Raw genomic sequence first — 26,436 nt, forward strand, 5'->3', positions numbered from 1 at the left:
CCCACCGAACTCTGACATGGATTACAGGATCTTTTCCGTGCGCACTTGATCTTGTGCTTGCGTGTACACACGAAGGGGGATAAGCCACTAGCAGGTCTGCACATACGTTGACCTGGGAGATCGGAAAAATCTCCACCCTTAACCCACCAGGCGGCCGCGACCGGGATTCGAACCCTCGACCTTCCGATTAAGAGGCCGACGTCTTACCACCCCGCCACAGCGCCCGTCCAGGGTATTCATTCCATACCTAAGCTTAAGATACGAATCACTGGCAGTTATAATGAAATATATTCTCCATAAAGAACGGAATAATCGTAAATTCGATTCACCGGCAGTGATAATGAAACATTTTCTTCATAAAGATTTGAATAATCATAATTAAGACAATGTTTCACGCTCAACATTTTTACTTTACTTTATTTGGTGTTTAACGTCGTTTTCAAACACGAAGGTTATATCGCGACGGGGAAAGGGGGGGGGGGGGGGGGGGGGGGGGGGGGGGAGAGATAGAGCCACTTGTAAATTGTTTCTTGTTCACAAAAGCACTAATCAAAAAATTGCTCCAGGGGCTTGCAACGTAGTACAATATATTACCTTACTGGGAGAATGCAAGTTTCCAGTACAAAGGACTTAACATTTCTTACATACTGCTTGACTAAAATCTTTACAAACATTGACTCTATTCTATACAAGAAACACTTAACAAGGGTAAAAGGAGAAACAGAATCCGTTAGTCGCCTCTTACGACATGCTGGGGAGCATCGGGTAAATTCTTCCCCCTAACCTGCGGGGGGTGGTAAGCCTTCTGCGAACTTACATTTAGCTGAAGTATTAACCCTTACACAGGTGCAATTCTGTAACACGTTACATTGCCACTGGTGAATTAACAGAGAGAAAAATAAAGAAAACGGTCATAATTTTTTGCATCCATGGGAGGTAATCAGAACCGACCAAACAGACCGAGTCAGTAGCGCGACATATGTCGTGACAACCAGGTGACAGTATAGGTAAAGTAGCGCGACATATGTCACGACAACCAGCCTAAGGGTTAAAATATATAGTAAGTATGCATCCTCTGGATATCAAGTAGTCCATTCAGGTACCAACATCCCATTGATCTAACTAGAAAAATTGAACACAAAAAGCTTTGTCTCTCTCCATGACTATACTCTAGCTACAGTAATATCGTAACAATAGGGAGTGGCCTGAAATGTGGTACATATTGCACACAAAATTGTGCATATCCATTAAATATATTACTGGTTCCACAAAGATCTGTCATTTTACAATAACAATTTCAAAGCTCATTATCTGATCAAGCGTACAGGAAACTAAAAATTTAGTAAGCGCAACACATCTAGAAATTCAAAGGCACAGGGGAAAAATGCACACCAAACACACAACAGCAAATGACATACAAGGCACAATAGTTAATGTGAATATCTTGTTTATAAAAAAAAAATGCAACCATGCCACATGTTTACATATATATTTGTTTGTTTGTTTGTTTATTTGTTGCTTAACGTCCAGCCGACTACGCAGAGCCATATCAGGACGAGGAAGGGGGGGATGAAGGGGGCCACTTGTCAAGCGATTCCTGTTTACAAATGCACTAACCCATTACTTGTGTCCCAGCAGGCTTTAGTAAAACTAAATTAATACCTACTGGAAGATTACCAGTTTCCAGTATGTTAAAATAGGCTTAACCTATCTACTGCTGGACTTACATCAGAACACTAACAGATTAAACTATACATGAATCGCGAGACAAGCGGCAAGAGAAGAGATTTTTGGAAAAAATACAGGTGAATGAGCAAGAAGGCAGAAAAAAGAAAAGAATTCATGAAGAAAAAGAGAGCATGACAGGAAAGAGGAACCAAAAATCTACCTAACAGCAAACTAGAAAGCTCCTGCGGTTCCAAAAACAGGAGGGGCCTTTAATTTCATAACCGCAGTGCCCCACTGCGGGATTTGTGAAGCGAGAAGTTATATATCTCAGCAACAAATATGCACTGAAGACAAAACTGTGAAACTATCTAGCAGTAAAACCCACTGAAAACCAAGCGCTTGATCAAGGGGAAAATTGGCATAGCAGTTTACGTGGCTGGTTGTTCAGAACCTCAATAACTGCAGAAGACTATTGAAAGGTTCAACATAAACGAGAAAACATTACCCAAAAGTGCAATCCATGTCGGTTACATCCATGCTCAAGAACCAGACTTGTTTACCCTGAAATGAGGCAAGTGGAGCAAGGCCATGCTGAATGTGGAGTTTTGGGGATTCAAAGTGGAGTTTACATATATGTATAAAACCACAGATTAAATATATTGCTGTGCAAACTGTAAGAAATTAAAGAAAAGTATTTTCTGACCTTTATTCACTGCTGTTCTTTCTTTCTTTCTTTATTTGGTGTTTTACGTCGTTTTCAACCACGAAGGTTATATCGCGACGGTTCACTGCTGTTAAGTGTTTGATGAGATGATAACTTTTTCATCAGTTTTCTTCAGATCTAGCTTGAGTTGACAGGGACTTGTAATAGGCACTTTTCAGTAGCAAACTGTGTATGGGATGCTGACTGCACGTGGCGAGTGCAGTCGAACAGACCACCGTGCTGGCAGGAAAAGTCCCATTTGCACAAGGAGCAGTGGACGAACAATTCTCCGTTTCTTGACGCCTGTAGACAAGGGTATTTGTCGTGACAGTTCTTTTTATATTTCTGTGAATGGACAGCAGAAGCACGTCTTTTTTTCATTACATGTTTTGCTGGTATTTCCTCAACGTCACTGTCGTCAGTCTCGCAAACGCGCTTTCCTAAAGACGCCATCTTTGAAAAAGAGAAAGATTTTGAAAACGAGGCTACGATAATGCGTTCAACGTACCAGCTGCCCGCTGGCAGTTGATTCGAAACTGACATGCCAGCTGCAGCGTGCAGGCAGAGATCTGATTGGAGCTATTGTTAGACCGCGCTGCGAAAAGTTGAGCCTTTGTTTGCGACCGACTCAAGTTAGGCTTATGCACTGAACGATCGGTACTTGGCTAAAAACAGAGTTGGGGAATTCGAAATGCGGAGTCTCACTTTGAGCTGCGGAGTAAAAAAAAAAAAATGCGGAGAAAACTCCACTCAATGCTGGCGGTAAACAGGTCTGAAGAACACACAACTCTTAAAAAACACATATTTCCTTTTTCGCCCGAAACGACAATCAATATGAGGCTTATATCGCGCGTATTCCGTGGGTACAGTTCTAAGCGCAGGGATTTTTTAATTTTATTTTAATTTTTATTTTATGCAATTTATATTGCGCACATATTCAAGGCGCAGGGATTTGAATTTTTTTTTACACAATACATCACGCATTCACATCGGCCAGCAGATCGCAGCCATTTCGGCGCATATCCTACTTTTCACGGCCTATTATTCCAAGTCACACGGGTATTTTGGTGGACATTTTTATCTATGCCTATACAATTTTGCCAGGAAAGACCCTTTTGTCAATCGAGGGATCTTTAACGTGCACACCCCAATGTAGTGTACACGAAGGGACCTCGGTTTTTCATCTCATCCTAAAGACTAGCACTTGAACCCACCACCTAGGTTAGGAAAGGGGGGGGAGAAAATTCCTAACGCCCTGACCCAGGGTCGAACTCGCAACCTCTCGCAAGTGCGTTACCACTCGGCCACCCAGTCCTCAATAAGCACCTTTAGCGTAGTCAGTAGCACTCAGGGTCGCGAAACCGTTAAGGTCGAGTTTAAGTCCATCGGCAAGCCAAGATTTTTCTTTTTTTATCCTTCAATTCTTCTTTTCTTTTTCCTAAACCCTTACTATAAAACATACGTCTAACCTAACTGTAGTGACTGAATCATCATGAATCCATCTTAAATCTTATAAAGTTCTGTAACCTGCAACAAGGTTTGCAGGACGCAATAGCGAGATACTTCCCAGGAACAGTTTTCCAGAACTCCCTATTCTTTTTCCAGTAACGTCAGGTCGTGGCAAAAGCCTGAGAGGCTGCCAACCCTTGTCAAGCGTCAAGCATAACAAGAAGAGCAAACGCTCGATCGAGTCACTTTCGCAGTTCTGAATATTATATGAGGCATCAGATGGACAGGAAGAAATTGCTATTCACAACACAATACAGATGTAAATAATTTGATGTAAAGAATAATCCTATAAAGTTTGAATCAAATCCGATGAATAGTTTCAGAGATATGATATTTCAATTTTTTTCCTTCAAGACATACCTGTGACCTTGAAAAAGGTCAAAGGTCACCAAAGCAGACGTCAAAGTGTAGAGGTCACTGGGAGTCACGTTCACATAAAATTTGAGCCCGGTCACTTTTATAGTTTCCGAGAAAAGCCCAACGTTAAGTTGTGTGTTGCCGAACAGAAAAGGCTAGTTATCTCCCTTGTTTTTCTGATAACGTTCGTAAAAGGCTACAGATGTAAATACTTTGATGTAAAGAATAATCCTACAAAGTTTCAATCACATCCGATGAACTTTGTCAAAGATATAAAATGTCTAATTTTTCCTTTGACGCTGACCTGTGACCTTGAAAAAGGTCAAAGGTCAACGAAACCATCGTTAAAGTGTAGAGGTCATTGGAGGTCACGACTAAACAAAATATGAGCCGGATCGCTTTGATAGTTTCCGAGAAAAGTCCAACGTTAAGGTGGTGTCTACGGCCGGCCGGCCGGACAGACTAACACTGACCGATTACATAGAGTCACTTTTTCTCAAGTGACTCAAAAAACGCTCACGCTGGACCCGAGTACTCTTCAGACATTCACACACACACACACACACACACACACACTCTCTCTCTCTCTCTCCCTCACTCCTTCTCTCTCTCCCTCTCCCTCTCTCTCACACACACACACACACTACCACATCTCCATTCTAAAACACGTCACGTTCCAAATCAAAAGACGACATTCTATTTTCTTACGTCACTATTCTTGGTTTACGGTACCATTCGGCGGCTTTGCTACGAGTATGCCATAGTCTTGGTTTGCTGAGACCTTGCACCGTTCTATCAGACTGCCTGGCTGGCTGTTGCACAGCGAATTCCTCCCACCGCCAAGTCGTTTTTTTGTGGTTTATTTCGCATTTAGGTCCCAGGTAACATTATGAAGTTTTAATACGATCAATCGGACCTATTATCAAGTTAGTGTATCAACTTTTGAACGAACTGCGCCCAGTAGTTTCCCAGCAATAAGCTGTTAAGTCGAGACACACACACAGACACACAATTAAAGTCTGCTGGACCCTTGTACTAGCGTACTCGGGGATAACACAGGCCTGGGAAGGAGTGAAAGTGGTTTGGGCGTACTGACGGAAACATTTTGCGTGTTAAGCATTTTAAGGGCACACAGAGGCTCTTTTCTTACAAAATTAGAAAAGGACTTTGTTGTATTTACGAAGAAAGGTGTATCATTCCCAGGTCCGATAACAATTTACAATTTTTGGGAATTTTCATCGTAGCAAATGGTCTTTAAGTGTAGCATTGTCCAAAATGTATTGGCACATCCGCATTTATACTATTTCGTGCAAGAATGTATACATTTTTTTTTAAACATTATTTATAACAAACACAATTATCTATAGAGAGTGTTTGCTGTGCCACTTTTTAGTATGGACAATGTTTTGGTACCCATAGTCTGACCGCTACACCGGAGTGAGAATCAGAAACGAGTTCCAGGACTCACAAGAAAGAGCGAACTGTTGCATGCTTGTCATTATTTGTTTGAGCGTAGCAATTTTAAGCTTGGCTTAACAGCATAGCAATTGATAATAAAACGTAGCATGCTACGCCGAAAGCGTAGCAGTTAGCAGCTTTCTTTCTTTGGTGTTTAACGTCGTTTTCAACCACGAAGAATATATCGCAACAGGGGAAGGGGGGAGATAGAATAGAGCCACTTGTCAATTGTTTCTTGTTCACAAAAGCACTAATCAAAAATTTGCTCCAGGGGCTTGCAACGTAGTACAATGGATTACCTTACTGGGAGAATGCAAGTTTCCAGTACAAAGGACTTAACATTTCTTACATACTGCTTGACTAAATTCTATACAACCATTGACTATATTCTATACAAGAAACACTTAACAAAGGTAAAAGGAGAAACAGAATCCGTTAGTCGCCTCTTACGACATGCTGGGGAGCATCGGGTAAATTCTTTCTCGTCCCATTATGAGACACCCCCTAACCCGCGGGGGGGAGTTGGCAGCTCTGCACATGTTTCTGTCACCTGCAGCTATAATGGATGATCCACTTGCGACACACAGAATTCCTTGTTACAGGACTACATTCTAAGAATTCACACAAATTAGTTGTTAGACTGAATCTCAACGACAGCGTCATTTCACCCCAACACATCCATAACTTCTAGAGAAAAACATCTCAAAACTAAGATGGCTCAACACATGGGTGCTCAAAATAGGGACATGTAACCCACCTACCCAGCGACCAGTCACGGTCACTTATCAAACAAATTGCACAAAGAGAACAAAATACAAGAGTACGGCACACACAAAAACCCAGATTAAAGTTTGACAACAAAACTTGGCTTCTTTTCTTACAAGTAAACAGAAACGTATTCGATCGTCCGTTTTTCAATTGCCACTTGCAAGAGGACTTGCTTTTTCACGTTGGAAGTAAATGTACAAATATTTATGTAAATAAAGCTCAAACTGTTGTTTGCTTTCATCACATATAATCTTTGATGGGTTATAAATTAACTTATTTACACAACAAAAACAACAACACCAAGCATGCATAAAATTAAACCATAACCAGACCTGGGAACCCCTGTTTTGCACTTAGTATTCTCAAACAAACTTGGTGTATTTTCAAAACAATGAGCGTACTCCACACAGCGTTTGCACATCCATGATTAAAACATGCCTCATGCACTTCCGTCACACCGTTAATTAAGTTTACCTATACATTTAAAACAAATGCTTTCTTCAATTTTTACTGACAAAAAACTGTACCGTATTTGACGGACTACAAGCCGCAACTTTAAAAAAACCCAAACAAACCGCATTGCGGCTTATAAAAAGATGCGGCTAAAACGTTACCTAAACTTGAATAGCATTCACCTAATGGAAGTCGCCGCGGATTTTCATTTCGCTCGATTAGCGATTACCGGTACTTTATTAGCTCTCTACTCAAGACTCGGCGCTTTTCTCTTTCTTTCGCCAATCTTCGTTTGTCAACAAGTCGTCGTGACAAGCGTACAGAGAAACACCGGATGTATCAGGATCTCGCGCGCGCGAGATTTTGGTCTTTTGTGTCTCGCGATAGTTGGAGGAGCGAGAGCCGCCATGTTGTGTTTTTGTCTGCTTGAAATGTGAGCAAAAGTCGTAAATCATCCCAAAAAAGCTTATTCCGGGCGGGACTACATGTGTGTGTTGGTTACAAATTGTGTGTGAGTGCGATATTTTTCTTCAAACTTTTTCACTTTTTTCTTTGTTTCACTTGTTTATTCTCGGAGCCGATTTCGCCAAATACCGTACTTTCGTTTGCCTGGTTGTTTTGATTGATTAACACGATCCGATTATATTTTTTTCGACGGCGGCTAATATAGTGACGTAATCATGTGCCAAAATACTGGATCGGCTTCAGGATGGGCTTGTGAAGAAAAGTAGTCTAAGAATTTTTTTCGTCATATTTTTTTCCCACTGACCGTATTCTCAACAATCATGCGTACAAAATACGGCGAAATCGTATGGGTTCCCAGGTCTGCATAACAATACAATTATCAACAAAAACAACAAATAGAACAATGTTATTCACACAGTAACCAGATATTCACTGAATTGCTTTTTTGAATTGCACTACATGATTTACACTCTTTTCAATCCCTAAAAACGGGATACTCAAAACGTGAGAACAGAACCAAGATCGTGCACGAGTCTAGCGTACCTACGAACTGAACCGCTTTCTTTCTTTCTTTATTTGGTGTTTAACGTCGTTTTCAACCATGAAGGGTTATATCGCGATGGGGAAAGGGGGGGGGGGGGGGGGGGGGGAATGGGATAGAGCCACTTGTTAATTGTTTCTTGTTCACAAAAGCACTAATCAAAAAATTGCTCCAGGGGCTTGCAACGTAGTACAATATATGACCTTACTTGGAGAATGCAAGTTTCCAGTACAAAGGACGTAACATTTCTTACATACTGCTTGACTAAAATCTTTTCAAACATTGACTATATTCTCTTACGACATGCTGGGGAGCATCGGGTAAATTCTTCCCCCTAACCCACGGTGGGGTGGGCATGGACTGCTGTAACTCATCAGCCCGAGATGGTTTCTATGCCTACATGAATCCAACGAATTATATTACTCAATTTCCATGAAGAAGCAAACAAAAAATAAACAAAAATAAAAAGAATGAGACAGATAGAAAAGAAACAGTACATAGAACATCAACTGGTTCAAGACACAGTTACTACAACTCCATACACTTTTCACAACACACAATTCATCAGCATTATGGACCCTTGACCAAACAAAATGCATTCATCATAGATTAAGCATACATTCATTAGCAGTAAATAGCACAGGTGAAAAATATTCATTGGCAGTACACATAAATATATTCAAAACAATTCATGAACAGTTGAATAGCTGCGGAAAAAGAACACATTGTGGTGGGAACGCTTAAGTGCACTTCCAAGAAGAGTTGGGCGCACTGCTCCTGGCGTAATGGTTTTAGCCCTAGACTCTGTATCTCAAAACAACTCATTAAAAGTTGAATAGCTGCGGAAAAAGAACACATTGTGGTGGGAACACTTAGGTGCACTTCAAGAGTTGGCCATTGCTACTGTCGTAATGCTTGGCCCTGGACTCGCTATCTTGTCATTTATTGACATTATTCAATTTATTGCTCACGAGTATTCTCTATTCATTAAAAGTTGAAAAGCCGGGGGAAAATGAACACATTGTGGTGGTAACACTGAAGTGCACTTCAAGAGTTGGGAACACTTAGTGCACTTCCAAGAAGAGTTGGGCACTGCTACTGACGTAATGGTTTTAGCCCTAGACTCTGTATGTCAAAACAATTCATTAAAAGGAAATGAACACATTGTGGTAGGAACACGTAAGTGCACTTCAAGAGGAGTTGGGCACTGCTACTAGCGTACTGTTTAATCCTGGACTATGTATTCGCAATAACCATTATTGCTCATGTGTAAGATCATCAGTTTCTTCGTTCATGAGCTGAAACTCTCATGTACACTCCCGTTTTACCTGCATGACCTTTATTCCAACAGCCATTTGGACAGCCAAACTGTGATTGTGGGGGATGCATGACCTTTATTCCAACAGCCATTTGGACAGCCAAACTGTGATTGTGGGGGATGCATGACCTTTATTCCAACAGCCATTTGGACAGCCAAACTGTGATTGTGGGGGATGCATGACCTTTATTCCAACAGCCATTTGGACAGCCAAACTCTGATTGTGGGGGATGCATGCTTGGTGTTTTCTTGTTTCTACAACACACTGAACTCTGACATGTACTTAGTCTTGTGCTTGCGTGTATGCGTGAAGGGGGGGGGGGGGGGGGGGGGGATGGTACTAGCAGGTCTGCACATAAGTTGATCTGGGAGATCGGAAAAATCTACATCCTCAACCCACCCGACACAACCAGGATTTGAACCCCCGACCTTTCGCTTGAGAGATGGGCGTATTGTCCACCAGGCCACTGCGCCCGTCGTAAGCTGGTTTAGGAAATCTTCTGACAACCTCATTTTTTTCTTCTTTTATTGAGTGTATTTTGACCTGCAGGTATTTTCAATCCAGTTTCAACTGACCTAATTTTTTCTGTGTCTGGGAACAACACTGGCAAGTGGTCAATGATTGTTCATAGAGAATGAAGTTTTCTTTAATAAATGCAGAATTGAGGTACTATAACCTCTAAAATATAAGTACTTTTTATTAAAAACCAATTTTTTTTTTTATCCATCCGTCTTATCCTGCACCAACAAAGGTACTCGAGCTGCCATTTCCAGTGCCTCTTCTTCTTCTTCAGCGTTCGACAGTGCCTCAACCCGCACTGATTTTTTTCCCATATCGCTTAAAACAAATGTCAAAGTGTGAACTTAATGCAAATTTCCACACTAAATGCAGTATCTTGAACATTACACATGTGGACATAAATAGCAATTGTTGACATGTGGTAAAAAGTTGATGCATGTGAACAGATGAGAGCCACTGTAATATTTATGTGACAAAGTCGATCAGACAGATTATACTACCGCGCTTTCACTCTTTAGTTGACACACCTGCAAACAATTTCACAATAGCCTTCACAGGGCTGTGCTTAATTAGCAGTGGGCATCACCTGATTCTACTTAATCAGCAGCCTGTGCAAGCGACAATTCGCCCAAGCCATCAGCTTTGCTGCAACAAAAGATGCCGTTTTTCAACACACCATACAAAGGTCATTCATTTTTCTGCGCTAACTTTAATTTAACACCAACAGTTCCAGTCAAATGTCGTCACAGAGAGAGACCCAGTCATCAAGAACACTGCCAAGGTATAAAGGGACAGTACTGTGAGTGAGAATCCAAGCACAGCCCTTGTCATACCCCACTTTTGCCCAAAATCTCACTTGTTGTTCTATGTCACAGGCATCAAAAATAGTAGCCAGTCTGCTTGTGCTTCAGTTTTAGCACCTCCAGACAATTAGCCCAGGCTCTCTTGTCCTTGAGCCCAGGGGAAGACGAGGGAAAACCACTCCGGGGCTTCCACTGAACCCGTCACACGCTTTCGTTCTAATAGTCAACAACGTTGCTCAAATGCCAATGTCATAAGCGTCAAAGAGATCGGCCAGACCTCCCGTGGTGCTGGGACCAAAGATGTACTCGTCCATGTCGAAGGGAGGTTCGAGGGTAACGAAGGCGTCGTCGATGTCTTGGTCGGTGGTTTGCTGCAGCATGTTTTGGTGAACTGAAGGTGACAGGTCTTGCTGTTCCAAAAGGGCCCGCTTTAAAATGTCGTCGGCCCCACTGTTACTGTTGCTGTTGTCTCTCATGACAAGGGCTGCAAAGCAAAAACGGAAGATATAAGACAAATGCACATCATTCAGGTATTAAACACTGGACAAAATCAAAACAAACTTTGGCAGTGGGACACGACACTCCAAAGAGATTCAAGAGTAACATACACACACACACACACACAATGAGTGGTGACTTTCACATGTCGCATCCGGGGCGGGGATGTAGCTCAGTCGGTAGCGCGCTGGATTTGTATCCAGTTGGCCGCTGTCAGCGTGAGTTCGTCCCCACGTTCGGCGAGAGATTTATTTCTCAGTCAACTTTGTGTGCAGACTCTCCTCGGTGTCCGAACACCCCCGTGTGTACACGCAAGCACAAGACCAAGAGCGCACGAAAAAGATCCTGTAATCCATGTCAGAGTTCGGTGGGTTATACTACACTGTTTACCCCCATAAGTGTTTTGGAGTAATGCTCAGCCCCAAAAATAGTAATCCTGGCACAAAAATAGTAATCATCCAGCATTCGTCGCCAATTACAACGCACATGACAACTGTGTCTGCGAAACGCAATCATGCACATATATCCATCATTCACAAACAAAACACATCAGTCAGTTTTTGTAGTCATCATAATTTCAAAGAAGATCACATCAAAAGCACATGCATCACTGATTCTTTTTCTTTTGCTCGTAGTAGGCCTTTTTCAGTGTGTCAAGCGCTTCTCTACTGTACTTGCGCTTGCCGAATGAGTGAGGGCGAGACTTCACCACTAGAAGGCTCTCCAGCGTCTCATCAGACAGACATGATCTCTGGTCAGTCCTGTGCTTTTTCACCCCATTTTGCCATTGAAAAAAACAATGCCAAACATGTGAATTAATTTTTTTTTTTAAATAAATAAAAATTTACATTTTTTTTTATTTATGAAAATCGTAGTCTTGACACGGATAGCGGAATGACGTATTTTTTTTCCTCCAGAAAATCGTAATAAATTACGCCAAAATCGTAAGGGTAAACAGGTCTGGTTATAACAGAAACACGAAAATACCCAGCATGCTTCCTCCGAAAGCGGCGTATGGCTGCCTAAATGGCGGGGTAAAAACGGTCATACACGTAAAAGCCGTGGGAGTTTCAGCCCATGAACGGAAAAAAAACACAAAAAAACATGTCGCATCACAATACTTCACAAACCGTTGATTATGGCCAAGTGTACATAAAAGGGGGGTTCCACTGAACTACCAACATAAGACAACATAGCGTTCATTTTTTTCATGCTTGGTAGTTGTAAGGCCAAAAAAAAGAAGGTCTGTTTACGGTAACATAGGCCAAAAAAATAGGGTCGGTAGGTCGGGATTTTTATTTTTTTTTAATTTTTATTTTTTTTCCAAAAAACCATATTTTTACGTTATTTTGCCAAAAAAACAAGGATTTTTTTTTTTTTTCCCCAAATGCCAAAAAAAAGTCTAGGGTCGCGCGAAAAAACTAGGGTCGGTCGGGTTACCGTAAACAGACCTATTTTTTTTTTTGGCCTAATCATCTCTGTTTAGGCGGCTGGCTGAAGCTGAGCCAAAATCCGTCGTCAACATTTTCCGGCTTTCAATCATCCTGTCTCTGGAAGTTCTTAGGCCAACAACAAAAAATAGTCTGTTTACGGTAACATAGGCAAAAAAATAGGGTCGGTAGGTTGGGATATCCCCCCCCCCCCCCCCCCCCCAAAAAAAAACTTATTTTTAAGTTATTTTCCCAAAAACCGTTTTTCTTCTTTTTTTCCCCCCCAAATGCCAAAAAAAGTCTAGGGTCGCGCGAAAAAATAGGGTCGGTCGGGATACTGTAAACAGACTTTTTTTGTTGTTGGCCTTATGCAATTATCAAAAATAAACTGTTTTGTGATCAGACACAAATGCTCTAACGAATGACATCATTTTCTAATGTGTCAATTTCTTGTGACATAGCTAATATTACTCCTCACCTGAATAGCTTCCCCCTGAAGCATAGCTTTCTGGCTTGGGCTCCTGCTTCACTGCGCCCTGCAGGGGAGCTGTAGGGTCCAGCGTGTCCAAGAAATTCTGCTGCAAGCCCCACAACCCTTGCTGCGGGACTGCTGCAGGCTCCTGTTTGACTGCAACCTGTCGCCCGACGCACACGCTCTGTATCATAGCCGCCTCCTGCAGCAGCAATTCTGCGGGCTCTTGCTTTACGTTGGATTGTGTGTGGAGAAGAAGAGGCTGCCTGGTGTTGCTTTGCGTCGAGGTTTGTGGAGCGATGAGGCTGTCCACTTCATCGTAAGCGGGGTTGGCCTGTGGCTGCTCAAGCTCAGAGGTGGGTTCCGTCTCGGATGAACTGTCTGTAGGGACGTCGCCGAGTTCCTCGGGGCACAGGAACACTTCGATGGGGCCCCGCACGCTCTTCAGCCAGATCTGTATGTCTTTCTGCTGACAGAGAGGGACTTCATTACATGAGCACAGCCTTACAAGGGGGGTCCGGGGGCATGCCCCCCTGAATTTTGTTCTCCAAAGAACCCAAATGGTGCAATTTGGTGTCATCTGAGCTCTAAATTTGCTATTACATTCAATTTTTAGAACCATGTTTGCCTCCATTTATTTTTTTCAGCGAACACTTTGGCTTTTTCGATGGAACAAAAAAAATGTCGGTGGAAATTTTCCCTTCGGCGGACAATTCCCATGCCCGATGTCTAAAAGTAGCAAACGAGAAGAAGAAGACTTTGATGGGTTACCTCTTTAGGGTCCGGCACCTCCAGGCGAGTTTCTGGCGGAGCTTTGATGGCAATGACCGTCTGATCATCCAGAGACCTCAGGTTACGGATGTCCTGGTACGTTACATAGGCCAATGTGCGACAGTTAAGGCAAAAGACAATTCATCGGATGGGCAATGTATCACCAAACCCACACCTGCCAACCCTTATAAAACCTCAAGTGTAGCAATTTACATTTGTTTTGGAATTGTCAGCATAGGAAACGTTTTAGTATACATGTAACATTGTTTAAAATTTATTCTCACAGCCACATTTTGCAGAAGAAAAAAACATTTTAAAAAAGTTAACAGAAAAAAAAGCATAATGGCCAAAAGAGAGTGTCTGCAGTATCACTTTACAGTGTGGACAATGTTCTATGACAAGTTCTAACCACTACACAGAGTGAGAATCAGAAATGAGTAGCAGGACTCACACAAGAAAGCGCAAGTTGCATCCTTCATTGCTTGTGATTATTTGTTTGAGCGTAGCAATTCTAAGCTTGGCATATCAGCGTAGCAATGCTGACAGCGTAACAGTTGGCGGCTCTGACAAACAGGCCTTGAACTGCAGGCTGACAAAGCCATAAAGCGACCTGCACTCTCACAACACAGCAAAAGCAGGGAGACAAAGACAACGGTACATTTGTCCCCCTCAACCAAATTTTGATGGGACATCATAGCGGAAGGTAAGAAGCGCAAGGCAGGCTAGGCGGTCCGAAAATGCAAAATATAGTTGTATTTGGTGCCATATGATGATATGCGAATGTGCCTGTGTTTCAGGGGGGTGTGGGTGTGTGTATGTGTGTGTGTGTGTGTCTGTGTGAGGTGTTTGCTCAGGTCTTTCCGAACATTGTACTCCCGTGAAAAGTGTGCATGGGGTGACGCAGTGGTACGTAATCTCAGTGCGCCCTTTGACGCACTGAAGGGAATTCCAATGGGATGTTATGAGCACACTAGTAAATGAAACCCTGCAAAAGGATATCTGGCATTGTCGGCGTCCTCTGTGAGAACCCGCAGCTGGCGTGTACAGGTCTGTATCATGTGATCCAGGACGTTCTCCTTTGAGTCCATGTCTGCCACATCTGACAACAAACAACATGTGATAAAACAAAACGGCAAAGACAACTGTTCATTGGTATTGACACAGATTGTGTTCAATAATGGAAACAAAGTTTTCCTTATTGTTTTTCTCTTTTTTCCTTTTTTTTCAAAATGATTTTGTCACGTTGATCATATTCCGCCATGAAATTTCTGGCATGTTTATGTGAGGACTTACCATAAGTTTTAAACGTGTGCTCCTTTTTAATGATGTTATATTATCAGGCATGGTACTGAAGGAATGGCAGTTTCAGCTGAAATAAAGCCGGGGGTCCAGGGGGCCGCTCAGGCCCCCTGGCGGGGTCAAATGTGTTTAGTGCCCTCTCCTTGAAGCTGAGAGGGATATAAGTGAAAGATAACAAGGCTTGAGTAAGAAAAAATAATAAACTCAAGTCAATCAGCAGATTTTTTTTTTTCTTCGGATTTTCGTTTTCGGCGGAAGAGTACCATGCCTGATTATCAATATCATGTGTGTGTTTATGAATAAAATACGGTTTAAACCAACTGTTCAAAACAATATTCGCATCAAAAGTGCATAGCTTAGGCCTAAAAAGAAATAGGTGTGGTTACGGTAACCCGACCTACCCTATTTTTAGGGGCCGACCCTATAACTTTTTATTACATTTGTCAAAAAACAAACAAACAACGAGTGCAGAAAACGCAATGAAAGCAAAATCGCCCGAGTCGCACACTTATTTCCCTGTCAAGTAGGTTTAATTTGTACACATTAGAAAAAAAAGTTTAAAAAAAAAAGTGATTGCCTACCTTCCTACCCTATTTTTTGGGGCTATGTTACCGTAACCCTACCTTTTTTTTTTTTGGCCTTAGTTGATTAATCAGGCAAGGACTTTCTTCAGATCAGGTATTACAGTCTACGGATCCAGAAACAAGCTAACTCGCGCCGCGCCGTATAGTACTATAGTAAAAAAAAAAAATAATAAATAAATAAATAAATATATTTACTGCTTCTCAACATTGTCTGGTTTTGCAATTTCACAATGCTACTTATGACACAAACCCGTTTCCATTTGTACCCGCTTCTTGCAAAGTCTGAGTGTATATAATTCTGGACAACTCGCATTAACTACTTTGCTGTGATTTTTTTCAAGTTTGAAATTGGCGGAGTTTCTTTCCATGCCACAGGAGGAGAAGCAACAACACTTTCTACCCCACCTATTTTGACCAAGTTGTTTTTCCCCCCGAGACTAGTGCTGCAGCAGGTCACCCAGAATAGTAGTAACTGTGTGGCAACTGTGTATCAACACGCTGGAATGCAGGCGTTAGATCGACGTTACAGGAAGCGACTGAAGCTAACAGTCTGAGCTGATATATCCGTACGTGGTCAGATAGAGCCATATGTGTGGATACGGATATATCCGTATGTGGGAGACAATGAGTTAAGCCTTACTTTCTAGCAAGTCGAAGCTACCAAATTTCTCACCACCTCAGGCAGACAGATCTGAGAACTAATAAAGTTAATTACCTGAATGAAGATGCATGGCAGCAGAGGTGATGTGATTGGATCCCCCATTGGAGGCTATGGAGTCCGCTGAACCCCTGCAGAAATCACAGTGCAGTAAACATTAGTTGTTATTCAACATCATTTTTGTGACCGCATCTTCTCTTGATTTTAATCAGAAGAACGGTCTTTGGTTGAAACAGAAAAGTCCAAGCACATGATACAGATAGAATTACACAGTTGTCTCCCTTGCCTAGCCACCTTCACCTTAAATTTATTAAAGTCAAATGACTGTTAATGTCAATTCCGAGCTTGCAGTTGAAACGAAGATATTTCAAGTTTTGCTTACTAACTTTGAAGTTTATGTAGACTCCCGCGTTCACTCATGTTTTTAGCACGAGTGGATTTTTACGTGTATGACCGTTTTTACCCTGCCATTCAGGCAGCATACGCCGATTTCGGGGGAGGCATGCTGGGTATTTTTGTGTTTCTATAACCCACCGAACTGACATGGATTACAGGATCTTTTCCGTGCGCACTTGGTCTTGTGCTTGCGTGTACACACGAAGGGGGTTAAGTCACTAGCAGGTCTGCACATAAGTTGACCTGGGAGATCGTAAAAATCTCCACTCTTAACCCACCAGGCGGCAGCGACCGGGATTCGAACTCACGACCTCCCATTAGGAGGCTGACGTCTTACCACCACGCCCTTACTCTGTGTCAAATGCAAGACTTTCCTGATGCACTGCCACAGCGTTTGAGACAATTCAAGTGTCTTGGCTGCACAAATAACCTCAATATCGGAAAAGATGATTGTTTGTGTCTTTTCTTATACATCTATCCAAGCCTGCTTCAAATTTCAGATCCGTTTTAGCTTCACAACTGCACAGACATACCTCCATTGTATATTATTCTTGGCCTTTTTCTGAATCAAGTTGATTCCCTCTAGGACATTGGTGATGTCGTAAATCCTTCTCTTCTGAACTTCCAGCTGTTCAGACGCTCTGTTGAGGTCAACCACCTGTAGAAAGACACATTTTTTACACCCTATCCCTGTAGCATTCAAAAAGCAGTGGAGTGGAACTTCCTTTTTTAAAGACCGCCAACCCTCTGCAAAATGTAGGTCTTAAAAATAGCAAGTGTAATTAAAGGCAAACGAAACAGCAACTGTAATACTGATAGTCACAAAAAACCCATGATTGTTTACACAAAGTCAGCAAAACGCTAACATTCAATGTTAACAAGGAACATACAGTCAGACACAAGAACAGAAAATTGTCAAAAAGAGAAAATATGGTCTGACGAATCCAAAGTAACACAAAATTTAGAAGATTTTATCAGGTTTTCTTTACCCTGATATGAGAAGAAGTAAATTGATTTACACAAACGGACTGTTGCTTACAGCTTCAAAATCAAGTCTTCTTCTTTTCTTCTTTTCGATCGCTGATCACACTTGGATTCCAGATCTTGAGATATAATTAGTCGTCCTCTGCAGCGCAACCACTGGCCCGTACAGCTTGTTGTGCAGGGACTCCGGCAATGGCCAGATTTCCTCTCTCAGCACCTGGTGGTTCCTGCAGTCTCGTAGGATGTGGGCCGTGTCCTGCTCTGCTTCTCCACAAGAACACATGGGGGAGGGCACAACATGCAGCTTCCCGTGGAGATGCTGGTTAAGTCTGTTGTGTCCCGTTCTCAGGCGGAAGATGACCACCTGCTGTGGTCTGGATAGCAGGTGGTAGCTGTCCTGTGGCTGGGGCGTCCTGTGCAGAGACTTAATGATGGTCTTCATCTCTGTCAGGCTCACAGGGTTGTTCTCTTGCTCATCTTCTGCACCCAGCTTTGCCATCCTGTCCGCCTCTTCGTTTCCTTGTACACCACAGTGGGAGGGGATCCATTGCAGTACTGTCCTCAGGCTCTTGATGTTGTGTAGAGCGTGTTCCAGCTGAGGCAGTTTGCTACTGGTCATTGCTTGTAGTACTGACAGAGCGTCAGTCAGGAAGACCACCTGGTTGTCATGGTTGACTCTGTCGTTGATGGTGTATGCTGCATGGATCAGTGCTTGTACCTCAGCTCTGTAGTTTGTACAGTGGAGGCCTGTTGGTATAGCCTCTGCTTGCCTCTCTCCACTGGGGTACTGGACATACACCCCTACTCCTCCATTTTTGACGGCCTCTGTGGCTGACACATCAGTATACACCCGTATCCATGCTTCTTGGGGGTACCTTTCTTCAAGCATGGCAAGTCAGGGCTTTTTTTGTCGCATTGCTCTGCTCGTCCTTTGTTGTGAGGTAGGGGACACTGGTCTGTATGTCCAGGTTTCCTTGTCTGTCTTCCCAAGGAGGGGCGTCAAGGGAGAAAGATGGTGGCTCCACTAGCTCGGGCATCTCTGTCTGATGTTTCTTCTGCAAAGCCCTTGCCTCCAGAGCGAAGCTCGATCTTTTCAGCCTGCCTAAGGACATCTTCTTGAGTCTGTCACTCATTGGATGGTCATGAGTGCACTGGTACTTGGTGGCTTGTACCATTGTTTTGCAGTCTCGCCTTTTGCTCACTGGAGGAATGCCAGTCACCTGTTCCATCTTCTGTATGGGTGTTGATTTCATTGCGCCCGTGATGATTCTAAAATCAAGTTAACGTGTCCATTTTTCATATCCATTGTGAACACCCCGAGAGTTTGAAAGTTTTCACCAAGAGGAGGAAGATTCTTATGCCCGAATACTACATGAAAATAACATACCCCATCTGGAGCATTCCGCAGTAGACCAACAAATTTCTTGGTGAGCAGACCAAGGGAGGTGTCATATCTCGTCTTCTCCAAGGGAGATCGTCCCGAGCCTGCACGAAAAAATAGGTGTTTTGTTTCTGAACCGAACAATTACGCCATGGCCAAAGGCTCACCAACCCGTCCCTACCCATCGGGCATCCCCTTCAAGATTTTCAGAAACAAATCACTCCACATTGAAGCAAGCCTTGTATTGTAAACACAATCTTCAACTGGTTTCATTAGGCAAAAAAAAAAAAAAAAAAAAAAAAGCGGTATCCCGACCGACCCTATTTTTTTTGCGCGACCCTAGACTTTCTTTTTTTTTGGCACTTGGGGTAAAAAAATAAAAAAAAATTTGGGGGGGCAAAATAACTTAAAAATATGGTTTTTGGGAGAAAAATAAATAAATAAAAAATAAATAAAAAATAAATAAAAAATCCCGACCTACCGACCCCATTTTTTTGGCCTATGTTACCGTAAACAAACTATTTTGTTTTGTTGGCCTTAGTCAGCAGTGTATGCAGAAATTGAGATGGGCACAAAAGATGTACAAGTAAATAATCCAACCTCTAAATATTATTCACTTATTTAGTTATTAATATCAAATCCATAAGGGAAAAAAAAAAGTTGGTTTACTTTTTTTCATTTCTCCAAAATAATCCTTTGCCTTTGGCACATTCTGCAAACCGTAACAAGACAAACAAAAAACCACAAAAAAAGCTGACCTACCGACCCTCTTTTTCTGGTCACGTTACCCTTAACCAACCATTCTGTATTTAAATTCAATAATATTTTTATTTAAAATTTGTCTGATGGTTAGCGTCAACCACCAGCATGATCAGGGCTTAACCACAGGACATGTCAATCAATACACTGCCTTGTCTCAACAGTTCTCCACACAAACCCTGGGTAAAAAAAGGGGCGGGTTTCAGTTTCACCAAGCCTTGCTATTTACACATAACATTCTGAAATTGTGCATGCAGGGCTTGTGCATGGAACTGAAACTGAAAGCTAAGTTTTCATCTGAAGCACTGAAGTTCAACATGCAAAAAGCTAGCTTGGGCAGTTTACCTCTTGGACTGCCATCTGCTACACTTCGCCGCCTCTTGCAGCTGGTGGGAGTTTTGAAGCCATCCTCTAGCTCAAGTTTCCGCTTGACCTGTCAACATCCCAAAACTTACTCAGTAACGGCGATGTTCTCAGGCCACAGCGTCGAGTTATTTGAGCATACAAGTTATTTGAGCATACGTTCTTGATCTGACCCGTGGCCGGTCAACTGGCATATGTATAGTTTTGACATGCAGGAGGTTTTCTGACAAAGCAATGTTGTTGTAGCCACGACAATTGGACCTAAACATATTTTCAATCCAGGTCAAACTGACCTATTGTCTTCTTCTTCTTGTCGATCACGACCTATTGTCTTCTGAGTCTGGCAACAACGCCATGTTTATACCTGTACTGATTACTACAATTCCCAAAGAATGCCAACACCTTTATACCCTGAGAGTGAGACTTCTAATGTTATAATTAAGCATTACTCCAAATATCAAAGTAATGTGGGTCAAGCTGACCCTGTTTCACAGTTAGCTGTCCAGCTTTGCATTTTGTCACTCGGTTTTGCATTCAACAATATATATGCTAACAATTGGTAGATCACTGGAAGCTATTAGAAAGATTCATGTTGCAGGGTTCTTTGGTTCTTTAATAGTTTCTTACAGTTTGCACTAGCAGGTATCATGAAGCTGTGTTCTTCCGGGGGTCTTACTTTATGATATCTTTAATACTGTTTATTTGTTGTACTGTTAATTAAATGTACCACTACAATGTAGAACTCATGCAAAAGTATTAATAAATGGTGTACAAAGAACTTTAGATGCAACTGTGCATACATCTGCTCACCACAAGGCCATTCTTCAGATTCTGCACAAGTACTTGTTATTCTAAACACAATCGATTGATCAGTGAATCACGTTTTCTATAACACTTTGCGATGGTAAACAGAGCAAACGAGCAGGGAAGACTTCAAACTAACACTGCCAAGGTGATCAATTCCAAAGTGGAAGTTACCCGCAACTTTGTGAAGTTTTGCTAGCTCCGTAAACTTGTTGTCCAAAACGTTATGACCTTTAATTAGTGAAACCGATAGTCGATACACGTAAAATAATGCACAAATACCCAGCCAGCACCCCGATATCGGTCCGATATCGGACCGATATCGGATACGATATCGGGTCGATATCGGATTCCGATATCGGTCCGATATCGGATTGCAAATCGGGTCGATATCGGACCGATATCGGATTACGACATCGGACCGATATCGACCCGATATCGACCCGATATCGGTCCGATATAGAGAATCGGTATCGGCCTCATATCAGATCCCGATATCGGCGCGATATCAAATCCCGATGTCAGATTGCAAATTGGGTTGATACCGGGTCAATATCGGATTACGACATTGGTCCGATATCGGTCCGATATTGGTCCGATATAGAGAATCGATATCAGATCCCGATAGCGGACCGATATCGGATTGCAAATCCGGTCGATATCGGACCGATATCGGATTACGACATCGGACCGATATCGACCCGATATCGGTCCGATATAGAGAATCGGTATCGGCCTCATATCAGATCCCGATATCGGCGCGATATCAAATCCCGATGTCAGATTGCAAATTGGGTTGATACCGGGTCGATATCGGATTACGACATTGGTCCGATATCGGTCCGATATCGAGAATCGATATCGGATCCCGATATCAGATCCCGATATCAGATTGCAAATCAGGTCGATATCAGTTTGATATCGGATCCCGATATCGGACCGATATCGGATACGATATCGGGTCGATATCGGATTGCAAATCGGGACGATATCGGGTCGATATCGGATTCCGACATTGGACTAATATTGGTCCGATATCGGTACGATATAGAGAATTGATATTGGCCTAACATCGGAAACCAATAATGGACCGATATCGGGAACCGATAAGGGTGGTGCCCTTCTATGGTGCCCTGGTGGTGCCCTTCCGTCAATTCCTTTAAGTTTCAGCTTTGCAACCATACTTCCCCCGGAACCTGAAAACTTTGGTTTCCTGGAAGCTGCCCGCAGAGTCGATGAAGCAAAACCAGCGAATAGTTGGCATTAATTATCTGATCATCTTTGAACCTCTGACTTTACTTCTTGACTAATGAAAACATGCTTCATGCTTGGCAATTGCTTTCGCACTTGTTCGTCTTTGACCTGCACTAAAACTTGCTGTAATCCGTAAATATTAGATTTCTGGCCCAAGAACAGAAGAAAATTTAAAAGGAGACAGAAATGATAAGATGAAGTAGTTGATAAACATTGTCACACAAGTACAAATGAAAGTGAGTCAATAAACATTGTCACACAAGTACAAATGAAAGTGAGTCAAAGGCAGAATGAGAATAATTTAATAACCAACTGTATCATTGAAAACACATAAGTTACCAATGCAACATAAACAAATTACAACTATCAATTAAAATTCAACAGTTAATACAATTAATAACTGACCTTGTGATAAGATAACTCATCCACTGAAATGTCATCCACTCTGCTGCCAAAGGACGGGCTTGAACCCATGACTCACAGCATTGCAGAGCAGACCACTAACCAATGGGTCCCCACCGAATAATTATGGAGTGTCACGATTCATGTGACCCATCAAAGTCAAAGTATTTAATTCCATAAGGCGATAGCCCCCTTGGAATAAGGAAATAACAATAACTTCACAAAACGCATTCATGAATCAAATTAACACAAAGGAGACGGGAAAATCGTCGCAAACGGATAACCAGTTATGAAATCAATTATAACTAAATAAGTCTTTCGATTTGCAACAAACAACGGACTGGTCACGCAACGGTTCTGTCCAGTCATGATAATCAAAACAAATGATTGTTACGCTCCAATTCTTCACAAGGGTGGGGAACGGGAAATGTTCAGACCATCTCTTTTATCCTCACGGTGCTTTCCTCGCTCATCCTCTGAAACATATCAGCTAGGTTAGACCATTGATGTTCTTTGTCTCCGTCATATCTGGCATCGTCTGTCACCTTCCGCCTATCAGCGTCACTCGCAACAACATCACTCCGCACCATACAGCCTGAATCTGACACTGTCAGCTGCGATTGAAAGTTGGAGACACACAACGTAGCACCACCGACGCACTTTTTCATGGCCGCCTTTGTCGAACATCAAAAACGCAGTATCGCCATTGTTCAGTCGCCACAACAGTCGGTATTGAACGATGTCAGCCCATTCTCCGACATAATTGCACATAGCATTTGTTCCAAAACAGTAGGCCTAGGGAATCCTTGCAGAGGCATTATATCATATATATATGTAGAGGCATTATATCACGTAGAGGCAAAATAACACAAAATGAAGAGAGAGTGAATCCGAGAGGCGTGTTCCTTGCTGGCTGTCAGCACATTAGCACTAATTTTATTTACCATCTTCATCTTAGTCCTCGTCCTCGTTTTCTGTGTTGATCTTCGACATCCTCCCACCATGTAGACGATCCGACAATCCTGTCAACCACTTCGCAAGCACCTGTTCGAATTGCTTGTTGTCGGTTTGAATATATGGCGCTTCCTCACGGCCAGCTGCAGTAAAAAGATTAACCGTTATGAGTATGGCGCAACAAGATGATCATATAAAATGTTGACATTGTATGAACATGTTTGTGCTTTCATAAGGAGACATGCTGTCTGCAAAACCTCCCTCACCTTTCATTTGTTCTTCACCATTTCTTCCATCACTGGCAGATTTATTTGTCTACATTCAATGTGTGTGTGTGTGTGTGTGTATGTGTGTGTGTGTGTGTGTGTGTGTGTGTGTAGAGGTATTTTTATAAATCTGAAAGAATAAAAACTGTTTATTATGCACAACAGAACCATAAAAGGATTCTTAGTTAAAATCACCATTTTATTTTTACAACAACAATAAAGAAAATCAGCAACCACCTAAACACACACAGTGACACAAACACACACAGTGACACACACACACACCTAAGAAACAAACACACTTTTTAGTCTCATATATTCCAAGAGAAAAAAATACATCAAGTCTCAATAATTAGCAAAACTATCTTCCAAGTTCATAGGCATAGGCGATACTCACTCAACGTTTTACGTGATGCATGATGATCGACTGTTTGGAACACTCTTGAAACCAGTCCAGTTCTGTCTTCCTCCTTCTGTCTTAGTATTGGACTGTCCAGTCAGGATCGTTTCTGATGTTGTATAACATAGTGCTCTAGCAACTGCCTGTTTTCAATCTTCCCAACGCATTTCGCCATTTGTTTACTCAGTAACTGCTGGACAAGTAATTCTGAGTGACCTCCCGTGATCGCCAAGGGACATTACTCTCGGACTTTTCTCTGTCGAATCGAACTCAAGAAAGTTTGTACTGTATTTTTACCGTTTTTAACACTCCTGCAACTTCAAAGCCAGTGTGTCTGCTGATATAAGATAACATGCTGCACTTCAGCATATATCAGGACTACACAATACAGATCTTATGACGCTGAGCGAATGGCAAATGGAACTTTCAGGTAATGTTACTTCACTGTGTGACTTGTGTTGTAAATTCATAATCATATTCATAAGTTCAGAATCCGTTGGCATTGTGATTGTTGACTTATTTTTGATACGAGTCACCAATATCAAAGCAATATCATGCATAACGATTGGAAAGGTGAATTTATCTCTCTTTCTCTTTCTTTCCTGCCTTCTGTCTTTCTAGTTTCTTGCTCTGTCTGTCTTTCTCAGTTTCAGTCTCTCTGTCTGTTTCTCTCTCCCTGTCTTGTCTGTCTGTCTGTCTGTCTGTCTGTCTGTCTGTCTCTCTCTCTCTCTCTCTCTCTCTCTGATATTTTATTTCTCTGTCAATCTGATAATTGCCACACATTTTCACACATTTGTTCAATCTCACAGCTTCTGGTCTAATCCATTACTGTACAGTAACATTTATAAGAGATCTCAGAGAGTTATTTTCGAAAATCGTCTTTTCAAAGACACTTTAAACAAGTTTTGATTGACCACTGTTCTCTACTGTAATGCAACTCACACATCAATGCTTTCATTGCAGGGTGGGAGGAATTACCATGAGGATACCAGAAAGCATTCACAGGGATGTAAACTACAAGTTACAACCCTGACAAGTGACATTCTGGCTTTTGAGGCCAAGTAAGTGTGTGTGTGTGTGTGTGTATGTGTGTGTGTGTGTGTGTGTTTGCAGGTAAAATCCACGTTAACGCTTGATGAATGTTCCAGCAGTCATATTATATTTATAACTGAAAATCATTTATGAGAGAAGGCAGTGTTGTTGTCAGGCTTCGGTCTGGGGTCATTAATAATAATACATGTGCTTATGACGCATTGTTCTAAATCTTGGCTGGTCGACCATCACATCAATTTCGACATAAAGAACTATAAGAGGTCTTCTGACAGAACAATTTGTTGTAGCCGGGACATCTGGACCTATACATATTTTTAGTCCAGGTCCAACTGACATATTATTGTCTTACTCTTACTCAGTCTTAGTCTTGGAAAAAACTTCGGGAAGGTGTTCTGTGTGTGTTGGGGGGAGGGGGGGGGGTTGTTATCCATGCCAGGCAGCATTGACTAAGAGCATTTCATTCAAACACAGAAGAATGCTATCAAAGTTAGCATATATATACACACAAGTAAATTCAACAAATATTGGCATAATGCAAAGACAATGTAAACCTTACTTACCTTCAGTTCTATATTTAGCAAAGAGCATTAACAAAGAAGACATAATTATAGTGTTTACACTGAAGTTCTCAAATCACAATGAATTCTTTATGTTTTAAGATTGTTGCATTCTCTGTCTTTGCAGATGTCATAGCATTTGGAGCAGATCTTCAAAGTCTCCTATTGCAGACATGCCATCGTCTGCACTGGTTGTATCAACAACTTTTTCCAAGGCTGGTGCTGCAGATTTAACAAGTATATATCGTCTGCTGCAAACTCAACATTAACAACTTCTCTGTCTGCTCCTGCTTCGAATTCAACAATTCTTGTTGTCTGGTGCTGCTGCAAAGTGAATGACTTCTTCGTTTGCTGCTGCAGGTTTAACAAGTATATCGTCTGCTGCAAATTCAACAACTTCTTTGTCTGCAGATGACGCTACAAATTCAACAACTTCTGTGTCTGCTCCTGCTTCAAATTCAACAATTCTTTTTATCTGCTGCTGCAAAGTGAATGACTTCTTCCTCTGCTGGTGGTGTTGCAAATAACCTCATCTTTCCTTGTGTCTCTGGCATCATTCGGATACATGTACAAGATACCTAGCTGTGC

General features: G+C 42.0%; 1 protein-coding gene and 2 long non-coding RNA genes across 3 annotated transcripts in view; 1 reads left to right on the top strand and 2 right to left on the bottom strand.

The window, feature by feature from the left end:
* Positions 1-1,491: 1,491 nt before the first annotated feature.
* LOC138980248 (transcription factor E2F1-like) overlaps positions 1,492-26,436 on the bottom strand; it is a 25,956-nt gene continuing 1,011 nt past the window's right edge. Inside the window, exons 2-9 of the mRNA XM_070353093.1 lie at positions 20,141-20,228; positions 19,043-19,140; positions 17,205-17,329; positions 16,333-16,406; positions 14,734-14,833; positions 13,735-13,849; positions 12,970-13,429; positions 1,492-11,047 (exon numbers count right to left, since the gene is read on the bottom strand). Coding sequence (XP_070209194.1) covers positions 10,800-11,047; positions 12,970-13,429; positions 13,735-13,849; positions 14,734-14,833; positions 16,333-16,406; positions 17,205-17,329; positions 19,043-19,140; positions 20,141-20,228 — 1,308 coding nt within the window. The 3' untranslated portion in view covers positions 1,492-10,799. The remainder of the gene's footprint in view (positions 11,048-12,969; positions 13,430-13,734; positions 13,850-14,733; positions 14,834-16,332; positions 16,407-17,204; positions 17,330-19,042; positions 19,141-20,140; positions 20,229-26,436) is intronic.
* On the bottom strand, positions 22,503-24,458 carry LOC138980247 (uncharacterized). The gene is made up of 2 exons (XR_011460276.1): positions 24,236-24,458; positions 22,503-23,715 (listed from the first exon to the last, which is right to left on the bottom strand). It is a non-coding gene; the product is annotated as an uncharacterized lncRNA (long non-coding RNA).
* LOC138980245 (uncharacterized) lies at positions 24,480-26,377 on the top strand. The gene is made up of 3 exons (XR_011460275.1): positions 24,480-24,668; positions 25,202-25,299; positions 25,976-26,377. It is a non-coding gene; the product is annotated as an uncharacterized lncRNA (long non-coding RNA).

The sequence above is a fragment of the Littorina saxatilis genome, linkage group LG11 (genome assembly GCF_037325665.1).
Source record: "Littorina saxatilis isolate snail1 linkage group LG11, US_GU_Lsax_2.0, whole genome shotgun sequence".
NCBI lineage: Eukaryota > Metazoa > Mollusca > Gastropoda > Littorinimorpha > Littorinidae > Littorina > Littorina saxatilis.